At 41.3% G+C, this 14,387-nt stretch overlaps 1 protein-coding gene across 1 annotated transcript in view; it reads left to right on the forward strand.

Moving 5' to 3' along the window:
• BIVM (basic, immunoglobulin-like variable motif containing) overlaps positions 1 to 12,997 on the forward strand; it is a 41,250-nt gene extending 28,253 nt beyond the window's left edge. Inside the window, exons 4-10 of the mRNA XM_075336689.1 lie at positions 3,223 to 3,318; positions 3,443 to 3,547; positions 3,816 to 3,910; positions 6,154 to 6,286; positions 6,388 to 6,471; positions 7,407 to 7,503; positions 8,457 to 12,997. Of these exons, the coding sequence (XP_075192804.1) occupies positions 3,223 to 3,318; positions 3,443 to 3,547; positions 3,816 to 3,910; positions 6,154 to 6,286; positions 6,388 to 6,471; positions 7,407 to 7,503; positions 8,457 to 8,753 (907 nt within the window). The 3' untranslated portion in view covers positions 8,754 to 12,997. The remainder of the gene's footprint in view (positions 1 to 3,222; positions 3,319 to 3,442; positions 3,548 to 3,815; positions 3,911 to 6,153; positions 6,287 to 6,387; positions 6,472 to 7,406; positions 7,504 to 8,456) is intronic.
• Positions 12,998 to 14,387: the final 1,390 nt, after the last annotated feature.

Genomic DNA, 14,387 nt, shown 5'->3' on the forward strand with positions numbered 1-14,387 from the left:
TTAAAGGTGAACTTCAAGCCAAGGAATGTCAGTGTCAGATCGCACCATCCGTCATTGTTTGAGCCAAAGTGGACTTCATGGAAGACAACCAGGGAGGACACCATTGTTGTAAAAAAATCATAAAAAAGCCAGACTGGAATTTGCCAAACTACTTGTTGAGAAGCCACAAAGCTTCTGGGAGAATGTCCTATGAACAGAGGAGACAAAACTGGAACTTTATGGCAAGGCACATCAGCTCTATGTGGAAAAATGAAGCATATCAAGAAAAGAACACTGTCCCTACTGTGAAACATGGAGGAGGCTCTGTTATGTTCTGCGGCTGCTTTCCTGCATCTGGTACAGGGTGTCTTGAATCTGTGCAGGGTACAATGAAATCTTAAAACTATCAAGGGATTCTAGAGAGAAATCTGCTGCCTAGTGTCAGAAAGCTTGGTCTCAGTCACAGGTCAGGGGGCTTGCAACAGGATAATGACCCAAAACACACAGTTAAAAAAATACAAGAATGGCTACGAGGAAAACATTTGACTATTCTGAAGTGGCCTTCTATGAGCCCTGACCTAAAACCTATTAAGCATCTTCAAAAGAGTTGAAACATGCCGTCTGGAAAAAGCAACTGTTAAACACGAGACAACTCGAGCAGTTTGCTCTTGAGTGGTGGGTCAAAATACTTGTCCAGAGGTGCAGAAGTCTCATTGACAGTTACAGGAATCGTTTGATTGCAGTGATTGCCTCAAAAGGTTGTACAACAAAGTATTAAGTTAAGGAGGTAACCATCATTTCTGTCCAGGCCTACTTCATGTGTTTTTTTAAATTCTGTGGAAGCATGGTTGAAAAGCAATGTCTGACTGACTTTCATTTGTTCATTTTCATAATGTTGTTTTTTTTTATTCATTATTTCTTTTGTCAGATTCAAGTTATTTCTGTGATTATTGTGGGTTTTTCTTTCATTAAACAAGAGGTATCAACAATTAGGTATCAACAATTCTGACCACGTGTGTATATGGCTTTCTTCATTGTAGTTCAGAACAATTGAGTTTACAGTGCAGACCATATGTGCCCATGGCCTTCTCATCTCTGGAGTGCATACTAGTAAAAAAGGGAACCTTAATTCTTCGAATAGGCACATGTGCCACTTTCTGGACTTTTATCTACCAGACATTTATGCCATATAATTTTACCATGCCAGAAATGTCTCAGCTGTTAATACCCCTTTATTTTTATTGTGGCCTTCAGAACGAATTTCATATGACAATATGGTCCTCAGACCAGGAAAGGTTGTGCAACCCTGGTCTAGAGAGTTACCCTCTCTCATAAATACAAAGTCTACAAGTGTCAATCTGTAGTCTCGAAAATGATGCAGCAGGTTGTCTCCTCAGTCTGTGGATGAGATTTTATACGATCTCATCCATACACTGGTACTGTAATATGCAGTAGATTAACATATTGAGGTTCTGCATTTAATATTAGTGTCCACCTTCTAATACTTTAAGTCTGATGTTATTAGACCTTAGTGGTTACCAGGTTGTTTTATTTCCATTAAAACACACAGAACACTACAGTAAAGTATAGGGAGCAATGGACAGAGGTGAGCAACTTTAACATGGTCTTCTACAGGCCTTACTGGTTGTGCTAGACAGCGCAAAACAGCCGTCACCTCTGTGCACATCTCTCTATCCGTTATTGTGTGCTATAATGGAAATAAGGAAGAAAACTCTGGTTAGCGAGTGCTATTCTGTTTTTTCTATTTTTGTGGATTGTTCATTCCCACTTGAGAAGTTGAGCACCACCATGACAGAGGATAGAACATTCACATGACTGTGCTCATTCTCGTAAGTATATGAGTTTTAAGATTGAATGTAGACACAAGTCCATCGAGTTCAACCTATATCCTAACATGTCTATCTATGTTACTGGTGTGTCTTTATTTGCTAGTCCAAAAATGATTCTAAGTTAATTGGCATTCTAGGAAATTGACCCCTAAATGTGTGCCTCAAATAGGTAAAAGTAGATTGTAAGCCCCATTAGGAACAATGACCAATGTGTATTTTTACAATCTCTATACAATGCTGTGGAATATCTTGGAGCTTTAAGGGATGGATAATAAATAAAACTGAATGGAAAGTTACACGTTAATTGGTTGTTCTTGGTCACTGTTAAAGGGAAACTGTCACCAGGTTTTTCCCCTTTAAGCTGTAGCCAGCAACAGTAAGCCCTCTTATACAGTATTCTAGAAGAGACCACCTAGAAGAGACCACTCTTTAGAACGTAAAAAAGACCTTTATTATACTCACCCAAGGGTCGGTTGGGTCTTATTGGTATCGCTGGTCTCGGTCCGGCGCCTCCTCCATCTTGTGCAGTCACTGTCCTCTTTCCCAGCCCCTCGTGGTTGATGTGTTCTATGTCATCCACACAGAGTCCGCCATTGCTCTCCTGAGCATGTGCTATTTGATCTGCCTTGCTGAGGGTAGAGCAAAGTACTGTTATGTGCAGACGCAAGAAAATGTAAAAGACCACCCACGCATGCATATTACAATACTTCGCTCTGTCCTCAGTAGGGCAGGTCCAAGTGCACATGCGCAGGAGCACAATGAAGGCCCCTGTGTGAATGACATAGGACGTGTCATGCACACGAGGCTGGGAGCAGGATGGTAATCGCTCAAGATGGAGTAGGCACCAGGCCCGAGAGCAGAGACTCTCATCGGACCTGGCACCCCATGGTGAGCATAATAAAGGTCTTTTTTACGTTTTACAGAGCGGTGTGGGCTCTTATATACAGCATTCTAGAATACTGTATAAGAACTTACTGGTGGTGGCCACAGCTTATAAGGGAAAAACCTGGTGACAGGTTCCCTTTAATTCTCATAAGAAAAAAAACTAAATTGTAGTCAAATGCATCCTTGACATGACGTGGCGGCACACCCGCATTAACATTCACATATGGGAGCCTAGTGTATTCCTATGGCTGCAACTGCTACTTGTCATAAATTATTCTGTACTGGATATGTGTATGTATCTCTGTGTTTCCATTTTCTGATGAGGCTGGCATAATGATTTATTCTATAAGTTGGAAATACGATTATGAAACCCTGTGTTCTGTTACTTGGTGTCTCCTGGCAATAGTCATTCATTGCAGCATGGATCAGTAATACGTATATATAGTATACCTGTCTATGTTTGTGTGTGTGTGTGTACATTTAGAAATACTTCTTCTTGTCTATAAAGGTACTGCATCAGTCGACCCCAGTACAAGACCTCTTGTGGTATCTCTTCCTTGGTATCCTCCTGGAACTTTCTGTACAGCACTCTGGGAGCAGGAAGGTACTGTATATGGGTATTATTATCCTGTAGGCCATGAGACGTGGGATTTGTCATTCTGATCACAAGTAGGCCAACTGCAACTATTTATTCTGATGGAGTTTTATTGTTTGTTTATTTTCCAAAGTCTTCCACCCTTGACCCAAGAGGAAGCTTTACATATTCTGGGTTTCCAGCCTCCTTTCGAAGAAATTCGTTTTGGTCCTTTTACTGGGAATACAACCTTGATGAGGTAAGTCCTTCGAATAGTGTTTCTTCCAACACAATAGAAAGCATTACCTTCTCCGCGGCTAAACATAACCATCAGGACATTGACTTTGATGCTCAATTATAAAGGTTTTCATTTAATTTTACATAAGGTGCATGTAGACCAGGCAGCAATCTGTGTATGAGCTTCGGTAAGAACGCTGGTTCCAAATGTGCCAACATATTCTTCCTTTTACTTATGTCACATTGTATTTTACCCCAACAACATAAAGTATTTCCTTCTTGATTTTCAGATGGTTCAGACAAATCAATGACCATTTTCATGTAAAAGGTTGTTCTTACGTCCTTTATAAACCTCACGGGAAGAATAAGACTGCAGGAGAATCTGGTGAGTACAGTCTTAATAAATGATAACATAAATTGTATTTGAAGGGGTGGCTAAAAAAAGGAAAGTTGTGTCCAAACTGGCAAGGCTTGGTAAAGCCAGTTTGTTACATGCAGCACCATTTCCTGTAATTACGGATTTTTATATCATTATTTCAACTACAGCAAAATTGTGGCACAGTAACAAGCATTATTTATATACATCTGTCTGAGTTTATGGAATGGAAACCTCTTTAGATTTAATTCTAGAGCATGAAAATGTACCTAATCCTATACATAAAGATCCCTGATATATTACAGTATATTTATGAGAGCACTCTTCTTACAGTTATCCATACACCTGTACGATCATCACATTTTTATCATATACTGTAAGTAAGCAAAAAAAGACACCATTCAAAACTAATTGCTGACCTTAAAAACCCTTGAAGGAAAAATTAGCAAATTATGTTAGAATAAGTTTTTGATCCTAAATAAATGCAGAATCCATTCCCTCTTTAAAAAGACTCTGTCGGCACATAATGACTGATCAACCTAAGGACATGTGCTTGGTGCACCCTTGAAGTAGTCAAACGGTTCAGTGCGTCTTCCGCCCTCCTTGTTTTGTATCTATCTGCATCCCTCTGACTCCTGTAATGCCAGAGCAGTCAATGAAGGAAGGGGGAACATAGATAAAAGGAAAACAAATGGGTGCGCCGTGGCACCATATTGCTCAGCCACCCACAGCAAGGGGCCACCGGGTGCCTGGGCTTGATTTGAACAGTCATTTTGTGATGCCAGACTATTTTTAAAGATGCACTCCCCCCAAAAATGTATATTTCTTAGTCCCTTAGGAATATTTCTCTCTATATGAAAATCCTAGGTTTAAATCTTATTGGAAATGTATTCAAGTGAAAAGCTAATTTTGCTGCCAGCAGTTTAGACATTAACGGTCCTAGATGCTTTGGGTCCTGATCTGCGAGGCCGTGAGCCTCCTCCGCAGGAGAATGCAGGAGACTACAGCTGCCCGTGGCCACGATCAGGGTTTGGTTTACTGCGGTCTCTCTCTCTGTTTTCCATTGCGACTCCGCAGCAAACAATTGACATGCTGCGGCTCAGAAAGCCACACCGCAGGTCAGTCTTTGCTGCAGAAAAAACAAACACAGTGGGCACGGGATTTCTAGAAATCCATCCACTATGCTTGTACTGTAAATTGCAACGTTTTGAATGCAGCTGAAGCACGCTGCATCCAAAATGCTGTGAACACTGATCGTGGGTACGCAGCCTTATTCAGAGCTAAGTTCCCAAACTCCAGTCCATAAGGCCCACTAACACTGCATGTTTTCAGGACTTCCTTAGTAATGCCCAGGTTTTGTAATCATCCCCTGTGCAGGTGATGAACTATTACCTGGCCTATACTAAGGAAATCCTGAAAACATTCCCTATTGGTGGGCCTTGAGGACTGGAGTTGAGCAACTCTGATTTAGAGGGCACACCAAATTGACACCGATATACTAGCTGTACACTGACTACTTTACATTGTATCTAAGTGTCATATCTTCAGTGTTGTCCCATGAAAAGATATAAATATTTTCAAAAATGTGAGGGGTGTACTGACTTTTGGGATGCACTGTGAATGAATGGTATATAAATAAATATATCATCACCTACTATAGTGTGAAGCCCGCTTTAAAGGGGTTTCCCACTACCTCTATATTGATGACCTATCCTTGGGATAGTTCATCATTAGCAGACTGGAGGATAGGTGCAACACTTGGTACTCCCAACAATCTACTGCTAGCAGCTGAGGCGGCAGCCGGGTGTAAACTGTACGATCAAGAAGACCACCGCTCCATGACACTATTTCAAGGCCAAGCTCGGTATTGCTTGATCAGCTTCATTCACTGCAAATATTGCATAATTCGTAAGACTCGCCATTCAGGTGTCTGTAAAACTTGGTGCCAACTATGTATCAGACAGGTATTGGCCTTCATATTGGCTATGGCCTAGCTCGCTCAAAATAAATCATTAAGTGACACAGTAGAAATGTTCCCAACTTGATACAAGAATACAAAGTCCAGCGTTTTATTTGCAAGCTTATTTTTTATACCAGGTTAATGACTCTGTTTTCTCTGGCCATTCCTTTCAATTTGTATCTGACACACGAGTAAATTCTGTACAGTTCCTTTATTTTCCTATGCATTTACACAAACGCTTTCTGGTATTCCTTACTACCGTTTTGACCTGGTATTGAATTTGTGATTTCAGCGGTGGGTGCTTTGTCAAAATTAACTCAGGGCTTGAAAGAGGATTCCATGGCCTATATTTATCACTGCCAGAATCATTATTTTTGCCCTATCGGATTTGAAGCTACTCCAGTGAAAGCCTGCAAAGCATACAGGTGGGTGTCCATAATGAGTGGTGTCGTAGAGCCGGGGACGGACATATCCATTTGGATGTCACTGTACTGACATGCCTTAATGGTGTCCACTTCTATTTTAGGGGTCAGCTATTCCAACATGAAGTAGAATATTGGATATTAATTGGAGAGCCGAGCAGGAAGCATCCAACTATTCACTGTAAAAAGTACGTTACATACTCAATAATAAAGGATGAACCAATTTTGTTTTGATAGATCTGTAGGTTTATATTGGTCCCCTCTCCAGTAGCTAAAGCTCCCAGCACACAGACCAGAAGTGTCACTGACACAATGTAGAAGTACCGTTGGTAGAAGCTTGGTGAATCCCAGCATTGATCAGGCCTCTTTATATATAAAAAACACTGTTGGTATTTCTCCTTCAAGGCTATTTGCACATGTTTATTTTGTTATGTGCAGATTTCCTGCACTGTAACCCCGCGATCGCCGCTGAGTCTCCAGCTGATGTTACAGCCGGGACCCAGCTTTCACTGCCCAGAGTGGTGCCAGCACCACTCCCGGCTGTTTAACCCCCTGAATGCTCCAATCAATGCGATCGCAGCATTCAGGAGGCAGGGAGAGGAATCTATTACCTCTCCCTGGTGATCGGGTCCCTGTAATGCGATCACAGTGACCCAATCGCTGCCATGACAACCCTGGCTTGTCACCATGACGACTCCGGGTTACTGAGCTATGGATTACCTCACAGACCATGCCATATGCATGATGTGTGAGGCAAACTGTCAGTGCTGCAAGTGCAGCACTGACATATAATCCATTGCAGTGATCGAGTACGAGCACTGAAGTTGATTAGATCAGATGCGAGAAAAAATGCTGAAAAAAGTGACATGCTGCTTCTTTTTTCTGCAACAAAATCTGCCAGGAAAAAGAAGCAACTTGTGCACAGCAAGTCAGGATTCTCATAGATTTTGCTGGCATGCGTTTTCCAGTATTGATTAAAATCTGCCAGAGAAACTGCATTGAAAAAAAAAAAAGCAGCAAAAAAAGCAACGTGCGCACATAGCCTAATTGTATACGCCCTAATTCCAACAATCAGTTTCCTCTCACCCTGTAACAGTTTACCAAATACACTGTTACCTTTCAGGTGGGCAGATATTGTTACTGATCTGAACACACAAAACCCGGAATTCTTTGATATAAGACATACAGAAAGGGGACTTCAATACAGGAAAACAAAAAAGGTAGGTTTGATCCAAAACTTTAATGACACCACAGTGTTTGCAATTATTTATTTTCAGATTTCTATACATTATTTGGAAAAAAAAAGTATAGGCATACCTCAAACCTATAGGAGACGTTATGGTATCCCATTCCAGATCCATCGGCTTTTACAGTATATAATAGAGTCAGCCCCTACTTTGCAGCTAAAACAGCTTTCACTCTTCTGGTAAAGCTTTAGGGCATGTGCACTCAATGTCTTTTTCAGGTGGATTTTGCCTGAAACCTCCCATAAAGCACTTAAAAAGAAGGAAAATATGCCCAGCTATGTCAAACCAATTTGCTATGCATTTGTTCTATCATTTGTCACATCTTTTAACCACTTCAAGCTTTAAAAATATTAAAGTAAGAACAAAAATTAAAATCACCCTGTTCTCTTATTAACAAATATATATGCAAAAAAAACGCCACCCATATTCTGTATCGCCGTGTCCATAAAAAGCCTGATCTATCAGCATGGAATTATTTAGCCCATAAAGTATACACCGTAAAGCAATAAAATAAAATTACAGAATTGCCATTTTTTTGGTCCCTGACACTCCTACAAAAAATATAAACGTTTTGATTGCTTATTATTGCATCTTCCCCAAAATGGGGTTAATGAAAATCAATAAAAATGCATTTCACCAGTAGAACCCCCCCCCCCAAAAAAAATCCAACGAACTATACAGGTTTAGTATCACAGTCACCATACTGGATAATCATATTTGTAATTTTGCTGCACAATGAACATAGTAGAAACAAAACAACAATGTTAGAATTGTCAAGAAGCAAAAAGAAAGATAACTGCATTTCTACTTTGGAACAACATTTGGATTTCTCATTGTACAGTTGCCATTATTTTGTCACATATAAGAACATTCATTAACCCAATGTTTAGTCTAATTCAGAATCTTGATTCCTATATTTCTTTTAGGCTGGAGGAAATCTTCATTGTCTCTTGGCCTTTCAGAGACTTAGCTGGCAGAGATTTGGTCCCTGGACTTTGCAGCTTGGAAACCTGAGACCTGAGCCTCAACCTCCTATTCATGCACGAAGAATTCCTAAATCGGAAAGTGAGGATAATGTCTCTAAGAAACTGCATGGGCGTTTGGGCAGGTCATTCAGTGCAAGCTTCCAGCAAGAGCTGGCATGGAAAAGAATACGTAATATTAGTGAGAGACGGAGTAGTGGATCTCCGGAAAGTGACACAGACGGTGAAGGAACTGACTAGTGTCCGAACAGTAAAAAGCTCCGAAAATCTGGCATTCCTATATGGCCCTTAGCAATAGTGTTGGACTAAAGAGAGGTGTGAACTGAGGCAAACTAATATACCTCCCCTATTTCTGCAATTTATTTTTGAGCAGTGCTGTATATCATCTGGACTACAAACCTTTCCATCATCAGCGGCAAATTCATCACAAGAGGTCTGAATGGAAGACAGGTTTTGACTAAATGATAAGGGCAAGCTGCAGTAACTACTTGGACCGGAACCAGCTTAAAAAAGAATTGGGATTTACTCAAAGTAGCTTGCGGCTTCGTAACCATTGACTGCTGGAATGGTGTAGAGCAGTGGTTCCCAAACTCTAGTCCTCACGACCTCCAACAGGTCATGTTTTCCGGATTCCTTGATAATGATTCCATCACCTGTTCAATAGTAAGGAAATCCTGAAAACATGACTTGTTGGGGGCCATGAGGACTGGAGTTTGGGAAACACTGGTGTAGAATTTAGTACAAAGCACTGATTCATACACAAAAAAACATATGGGAAGATAAACCCTACAATAGCAGACTAAGGTCCTGTAAAAGATATATTCAAGGCAAAGCTACAAGAATGTTATTATTAGCGCATGCGGTGGTATAGATAGTAGCCATTAAATCTCCATATATTGATATATTCTTCAGGGTCAGCATAAAGGAAAAGGCATTCCAAAACTACTGCAATAGAGCTACAAGCAGACAGTTGTCCAAAATATTTTGGCATAGCTTTACCCTTTATTAGAAAGAATCCTAGTCAACAACCTGATAAATAGCCACACACTATTATTCATCCTCCACCAAATGTTACAGAAGGCACAATATATGGTTTACAGTGTTTTCTGGACATGTCGGATATATATTCAGAGGCATTGGATCAGGGTTGACACACAGTATAGGCAATTTGAATGCACTGCATAGCACACTCAAGTTCTCTGCACCCCCATTCTGTAATTTCGCATTGTCTTCTATCTAGTGACCCAAGCCATTATTTATCTTTATCGCTTCAACTAAATAGCACTTCAGGTGCATTTACACAAGATTATTGTAAATGAGTATTTTTAAGAATGCTTGTTTCCCAATAATTGAGTAGTGTAAAAAAACTGCCACCTAGACCTTTTTCCCCCAATTACCCTCCCTGCATTACAAATTTGTAAAATACTTTGCTGCCTTAGGCCCTGTGCGGACTAGAAAATGGAATTTTCTTAAGAAAATTACACAGGCACTGAAAGATTGCCGCACCCGCGGCAAAAAAACCACACCAAAATCCGCATGCGTTTTTGGTGCGGTTTCGGTGTTTTTCCGCGGGTTGGAACATGTGTTTTAATGCATTTAATGCAATAAAGCACATTGAAGAAAAAAAAAGTCATTTCCTTCTGAGATAGATGGATGGCTGGATGGATGGATGGATAATCAATAGATTGATCTGTCCTCTATTAATCAATAGATAGAGTCCCTGTGACTGCAGTTCTCCTGAGCGGTAGTGTGTTCACATTACCGACCGTGAGAAATGACCTGTGGTTACCTCTCTGCAGTCTCGTTACGAGGCTGCATTCAGTACAATGTGTCAGTCGTGACTGGATGCAAGCATCGTGGGACCTCGGTGGATTACGCCGGAGCTGTGTGTTGGGAGGTGTTAATAAAGGGGCGAAGGAGACGCTTTTTTGTGTTTTATTTAAAATAAAGGATTTTTCGTGGTGTGTGTTTACTCACTTTACTTACGGGTTAATCATGGAAGCTGTCTCATAGATGCTGCCATGATTAAGCTTGGACTTAAATGGCAGCGATCCGCTGCCATTTAACTCTGTATTACCTGGATTGCCACCGCATCACGGCAATCTGGAACAGCCAGGGACACTCCAGGACTGTCGCATAATGGATGCGACAGTCTCGGGGCAGCTGCGGGGAGATATTCTCGGCTGCGGGAGGGGGGGGTGCATTAACCCTGGCCCTCGCTCTCCCCAGCCTGAGAATACCGGGCCGCCGCTGTGTGTTTACCTCAGATGGACGGTAAAAATACAGCGGAGCCCACGTTTTTTTTTTTATTTTTATATGTACGTTTGATTTCTATGTGCATTCTATATGTCTGTGTGGGAGTGTGATCTGTGTGTTTACTCTCTGCACGGCTTCCTCTTCCTGTCATAATGACATCACTTCCCTGCAAAATGCAGGGCAGTAATGAACATTATGTCCCGAAAACGAGAAATACCGCAGGGAACAACGCAGGAAAACGTAATGAACCGCACAGAATTTGCTACCTGCATTATTCCCTGCGGGGATTTCACGATTACAGTCAATGGAGTGAAATCCCGCAGCTATCTGCGGAAAAGAAGTGACATGCAATTGTTTTTGCTGCGGGAATCCCGCAGCAAAACATGCAGCTGTCAAAATCCGCATAGTGCACACAGCATTTTTTTTTCCCATAGGATTTTCTGGTGAGTCACTGCAGAGATGTTATGAACATTTTCTGCAGCAAAACATGCAGCAAATCCACAGGAAATCTGCGGCAAAAACCGGCAAGTGCGCACAGGGCCTTATTTTGATTCCTTCTCTCCCAAAAAACGTTTTACTGCAGTGTTGTTTCAATATCAAATTTATCCTCCTTTAGAAGATGCTTTCAACTGCTGCTCGGCAAAGATCTTTATACTAACCTCAAATAATTTGTGTCCAGGATTTACCCTTTGTGCGCCTCTTTGTTCCCAACAACTGTACTCAGACCGGGAAATTCCTCTACTATAACTGAATACAGTCTAGGATCTTGCATAATAGTACTTTAGCTGAAAACAGCTTAAAAAAAGCACATGAACTGGACATCAAAAAACCAATGGAGCATAGTGTGGGTGGAATAAGAAAGCAAGATAAGGTAATGAAGTAGAATACAAAAATTTGTAACTTTGCAATAACTGGAGGATGATTAAATAAATGTTGTTACACTCAAAAATTTGTGCTCACACGACACAATGCACCACAAGTATAGACAGTAAAACAAAAAACGATTCCTGTAGTGAAGTATGTCAGAGACTTCTCACTTGGTAATGCTGTGTAAGTACAGCAGTATGGTACACATCGCAGAGATTCACTATTGCTGCTATCCCAGAGAAAGCGGAGATCAAATATCTAGGAGCAAGGATCCCAAACTTGTGGAGCGAAAGCCACATGCAGCTCGTAGGACTAAGATGTGTGGCCCTTGGCTTCTGCCAACTTAGTGCATTAGCACCAAGTCTAGCAAACAGAAGTGAAGAGTAGCACTCCAGATGGATACTTTCGAGAGTAGATCTGGATGCATGTACAACAGTCTTGCAGTTGGAGAGATAAATTAAGTAAGCACTAAGCTGGGCATAACAATACTTCAAGAATGGAGGGGGTGCTTGAAGTCGACTTCGATAGTATGGTGGGATGCAACAAAACCATATGAGGGTAAGGTGGGAACCTCTGGGTATAACTTTGGAGTGATTTCTGTGGGAAGCTTTGGCTGTTACTATACTAATGGGGGCTCTTGGTGTCACTACTGTGGGGAGGAGGGAGATGGATGTCACTACTCGAGGGTGGAGAGGGGGCTCAGAGATGTCTCAAGGTAAGAAAGGTTGGGGATCATTGACCTACAGTGTACAAGAAAGATGATCCCAGGCTGTACTCAACACAATAATGACTAATTGGAATTCAGATTTCATCTTCACCGTTCATCACTGTGATTCATCACAGCCGGTAAGCACATATCTGTCAGTTGTGATATAATCGTAACTCATTTGACATGGACTTCTTCTCAGGCCAGGATTGCTTAGGTGTGTGAAGAATATACTCTATATGATTGACATTGTTACACAGCATGGCATTGATCTGCATGGTTTCCTGGTAAAGAATAGAGGCCTTTTTAATTCTAACAGACATTTGGTGAAGGAATAAAAAGTAATCTAGGTATAGCCATTTTCCATTCACAGACTTGTATATGGATTTTTATAAACCTTTCCACATGGAAGTAATTACTATACCAAGCTGTTTAGATAGAATATTTATGCTGGAACATCTTATTTATTGAATTCAATCCTGACTTTCCTTACTTAGTAAAAACTTATTTTCTACTTTTGTAGTTGTACTTGGTTACTGTATCATTTTCCTTTTGATACTGTTTTTTTTTTCCTTCTTATGAAATCCTTAAACTGCAAGACCTGAATTTACTTGTAGCCTACTTTCAGAATGGAAATAATAAAAGTAAAGCTTGATGTATGGTTGTCATTAATATTTTTTTATTATTATTATTATGATCTTCAGGGAAAAAAAGTAACAAACAAAATTCATGCCAACAGGTTTTGTACCAAATATCTTAGACTGCCTGGAAGTAGATGCCCATCTGTTTTGTTCTTTCAGTATATATGAATGTTCCCCTAAAGTGACCTCAAGGAACCTCAATGGTCAATGTCATGTGCTCTGTCTTCCGCTTGTCTCCATGCAGCACTAAAAGAAGTGAAGTGAAAGCAGTTGGCAAATGACAGAAGTACATAACAGATCATGTGACAACTGCTGGATCTGTCAAAGAGCGCGGAATCCCAACAGTCAAGGCCCTGTTACACGCAACAAGGTATCTAATGATATATCGCCGGGGTCACGGATTCCGTGACACACATCCAGCATCGTTAGCGACGTCGTTGCGTGTGACACCAACGAACGGCCGTTAACGATCAAAACTACTCACCTTATCATTGATCGTTGACACGTCGTTCATTTTCAAAAAATCGTTGGTTGTTGAGGACGCAGGTTGTTCGTCATTCCCGAAGCAGCACCCATCGCTACGTGTGACACCTCGGGAACGACGAACTACAGCTTACCTGCGGCTGCCGGCAATGAGGAAGGAAGGAGGTGGGCGGGATGTTACGGTCACTCATCTCCGCCCCTCCGCTTCTATTGGGCGGCCGCTTAGTGACGCCGCACGAACCGCCCCCTTAGAAAGGAGGCGGTTCGCTGTCAACAGCGACGTCGCTAGGCAGGTAAGTCCGTGTGACGGCTCCTAACGATTTTGTGCGCCACGGGCAGCGATTTGCCTGTGACGCACAAACGACGGGGGTGGGTGCTTTCACCAGCGATATCGCTAGCGATATCGCTGCGAGTAAAGCCCCCTTTAGTACATTTTACACATTGTTAGCATTGCTTACATTAGACTTCTGGCGATCTTATGCTTGGCCTGGAAAACCCTTTTTAAAGCACCAGTGTAAGAAACCCCTTTTAGACCTGATTGGGATCAATTCAGGGCAGATTTGGGAAACACTAGAATAGGTTATTAAAAAAAATTCACTGAAGAGTTTAAAAATACTTCTCATACAAAATGCTTAAATAGGTACATATATGAATAGAACTGGAAAATATGCCTGAAAGGCATAAAATTATAAATATGCAGTTGGTTACTGTGACGACATGGACTCTGTCAGTGCCTAGCATGGGTTAAGTTTCTTAAAATTCAGCCAGACATGATGATAGTTTGTTTATAAACGGGGGATAAGCCGCTCATTGTTTCTGCAAGAACCTTAAGGTGCCGTCACACATAACGAGATCGCTAGCGAGATCGCAGCTGATTCATGGTTTCCGTCACGCAGTAGCGATCCCGTTAGCGATCTTGTT

Source organism: Anomaloglossus baeobatrachus, chromosome 2 (assembly GCF_048569485.1).
Source record: "Anomaloglossus baeobatrachus isolate aAnoBae1 chromosome 2, aAnoBae1.hap1, whole genome shotgun sequence".
Taxonomy (NCBI): domain Eukaryota; kingdom Metazoa; phylum Chordata; class Amphibia; order Anura; family Aromobatidae; genus Anomaloglossus; species Anomaloglossus baeobatrachus.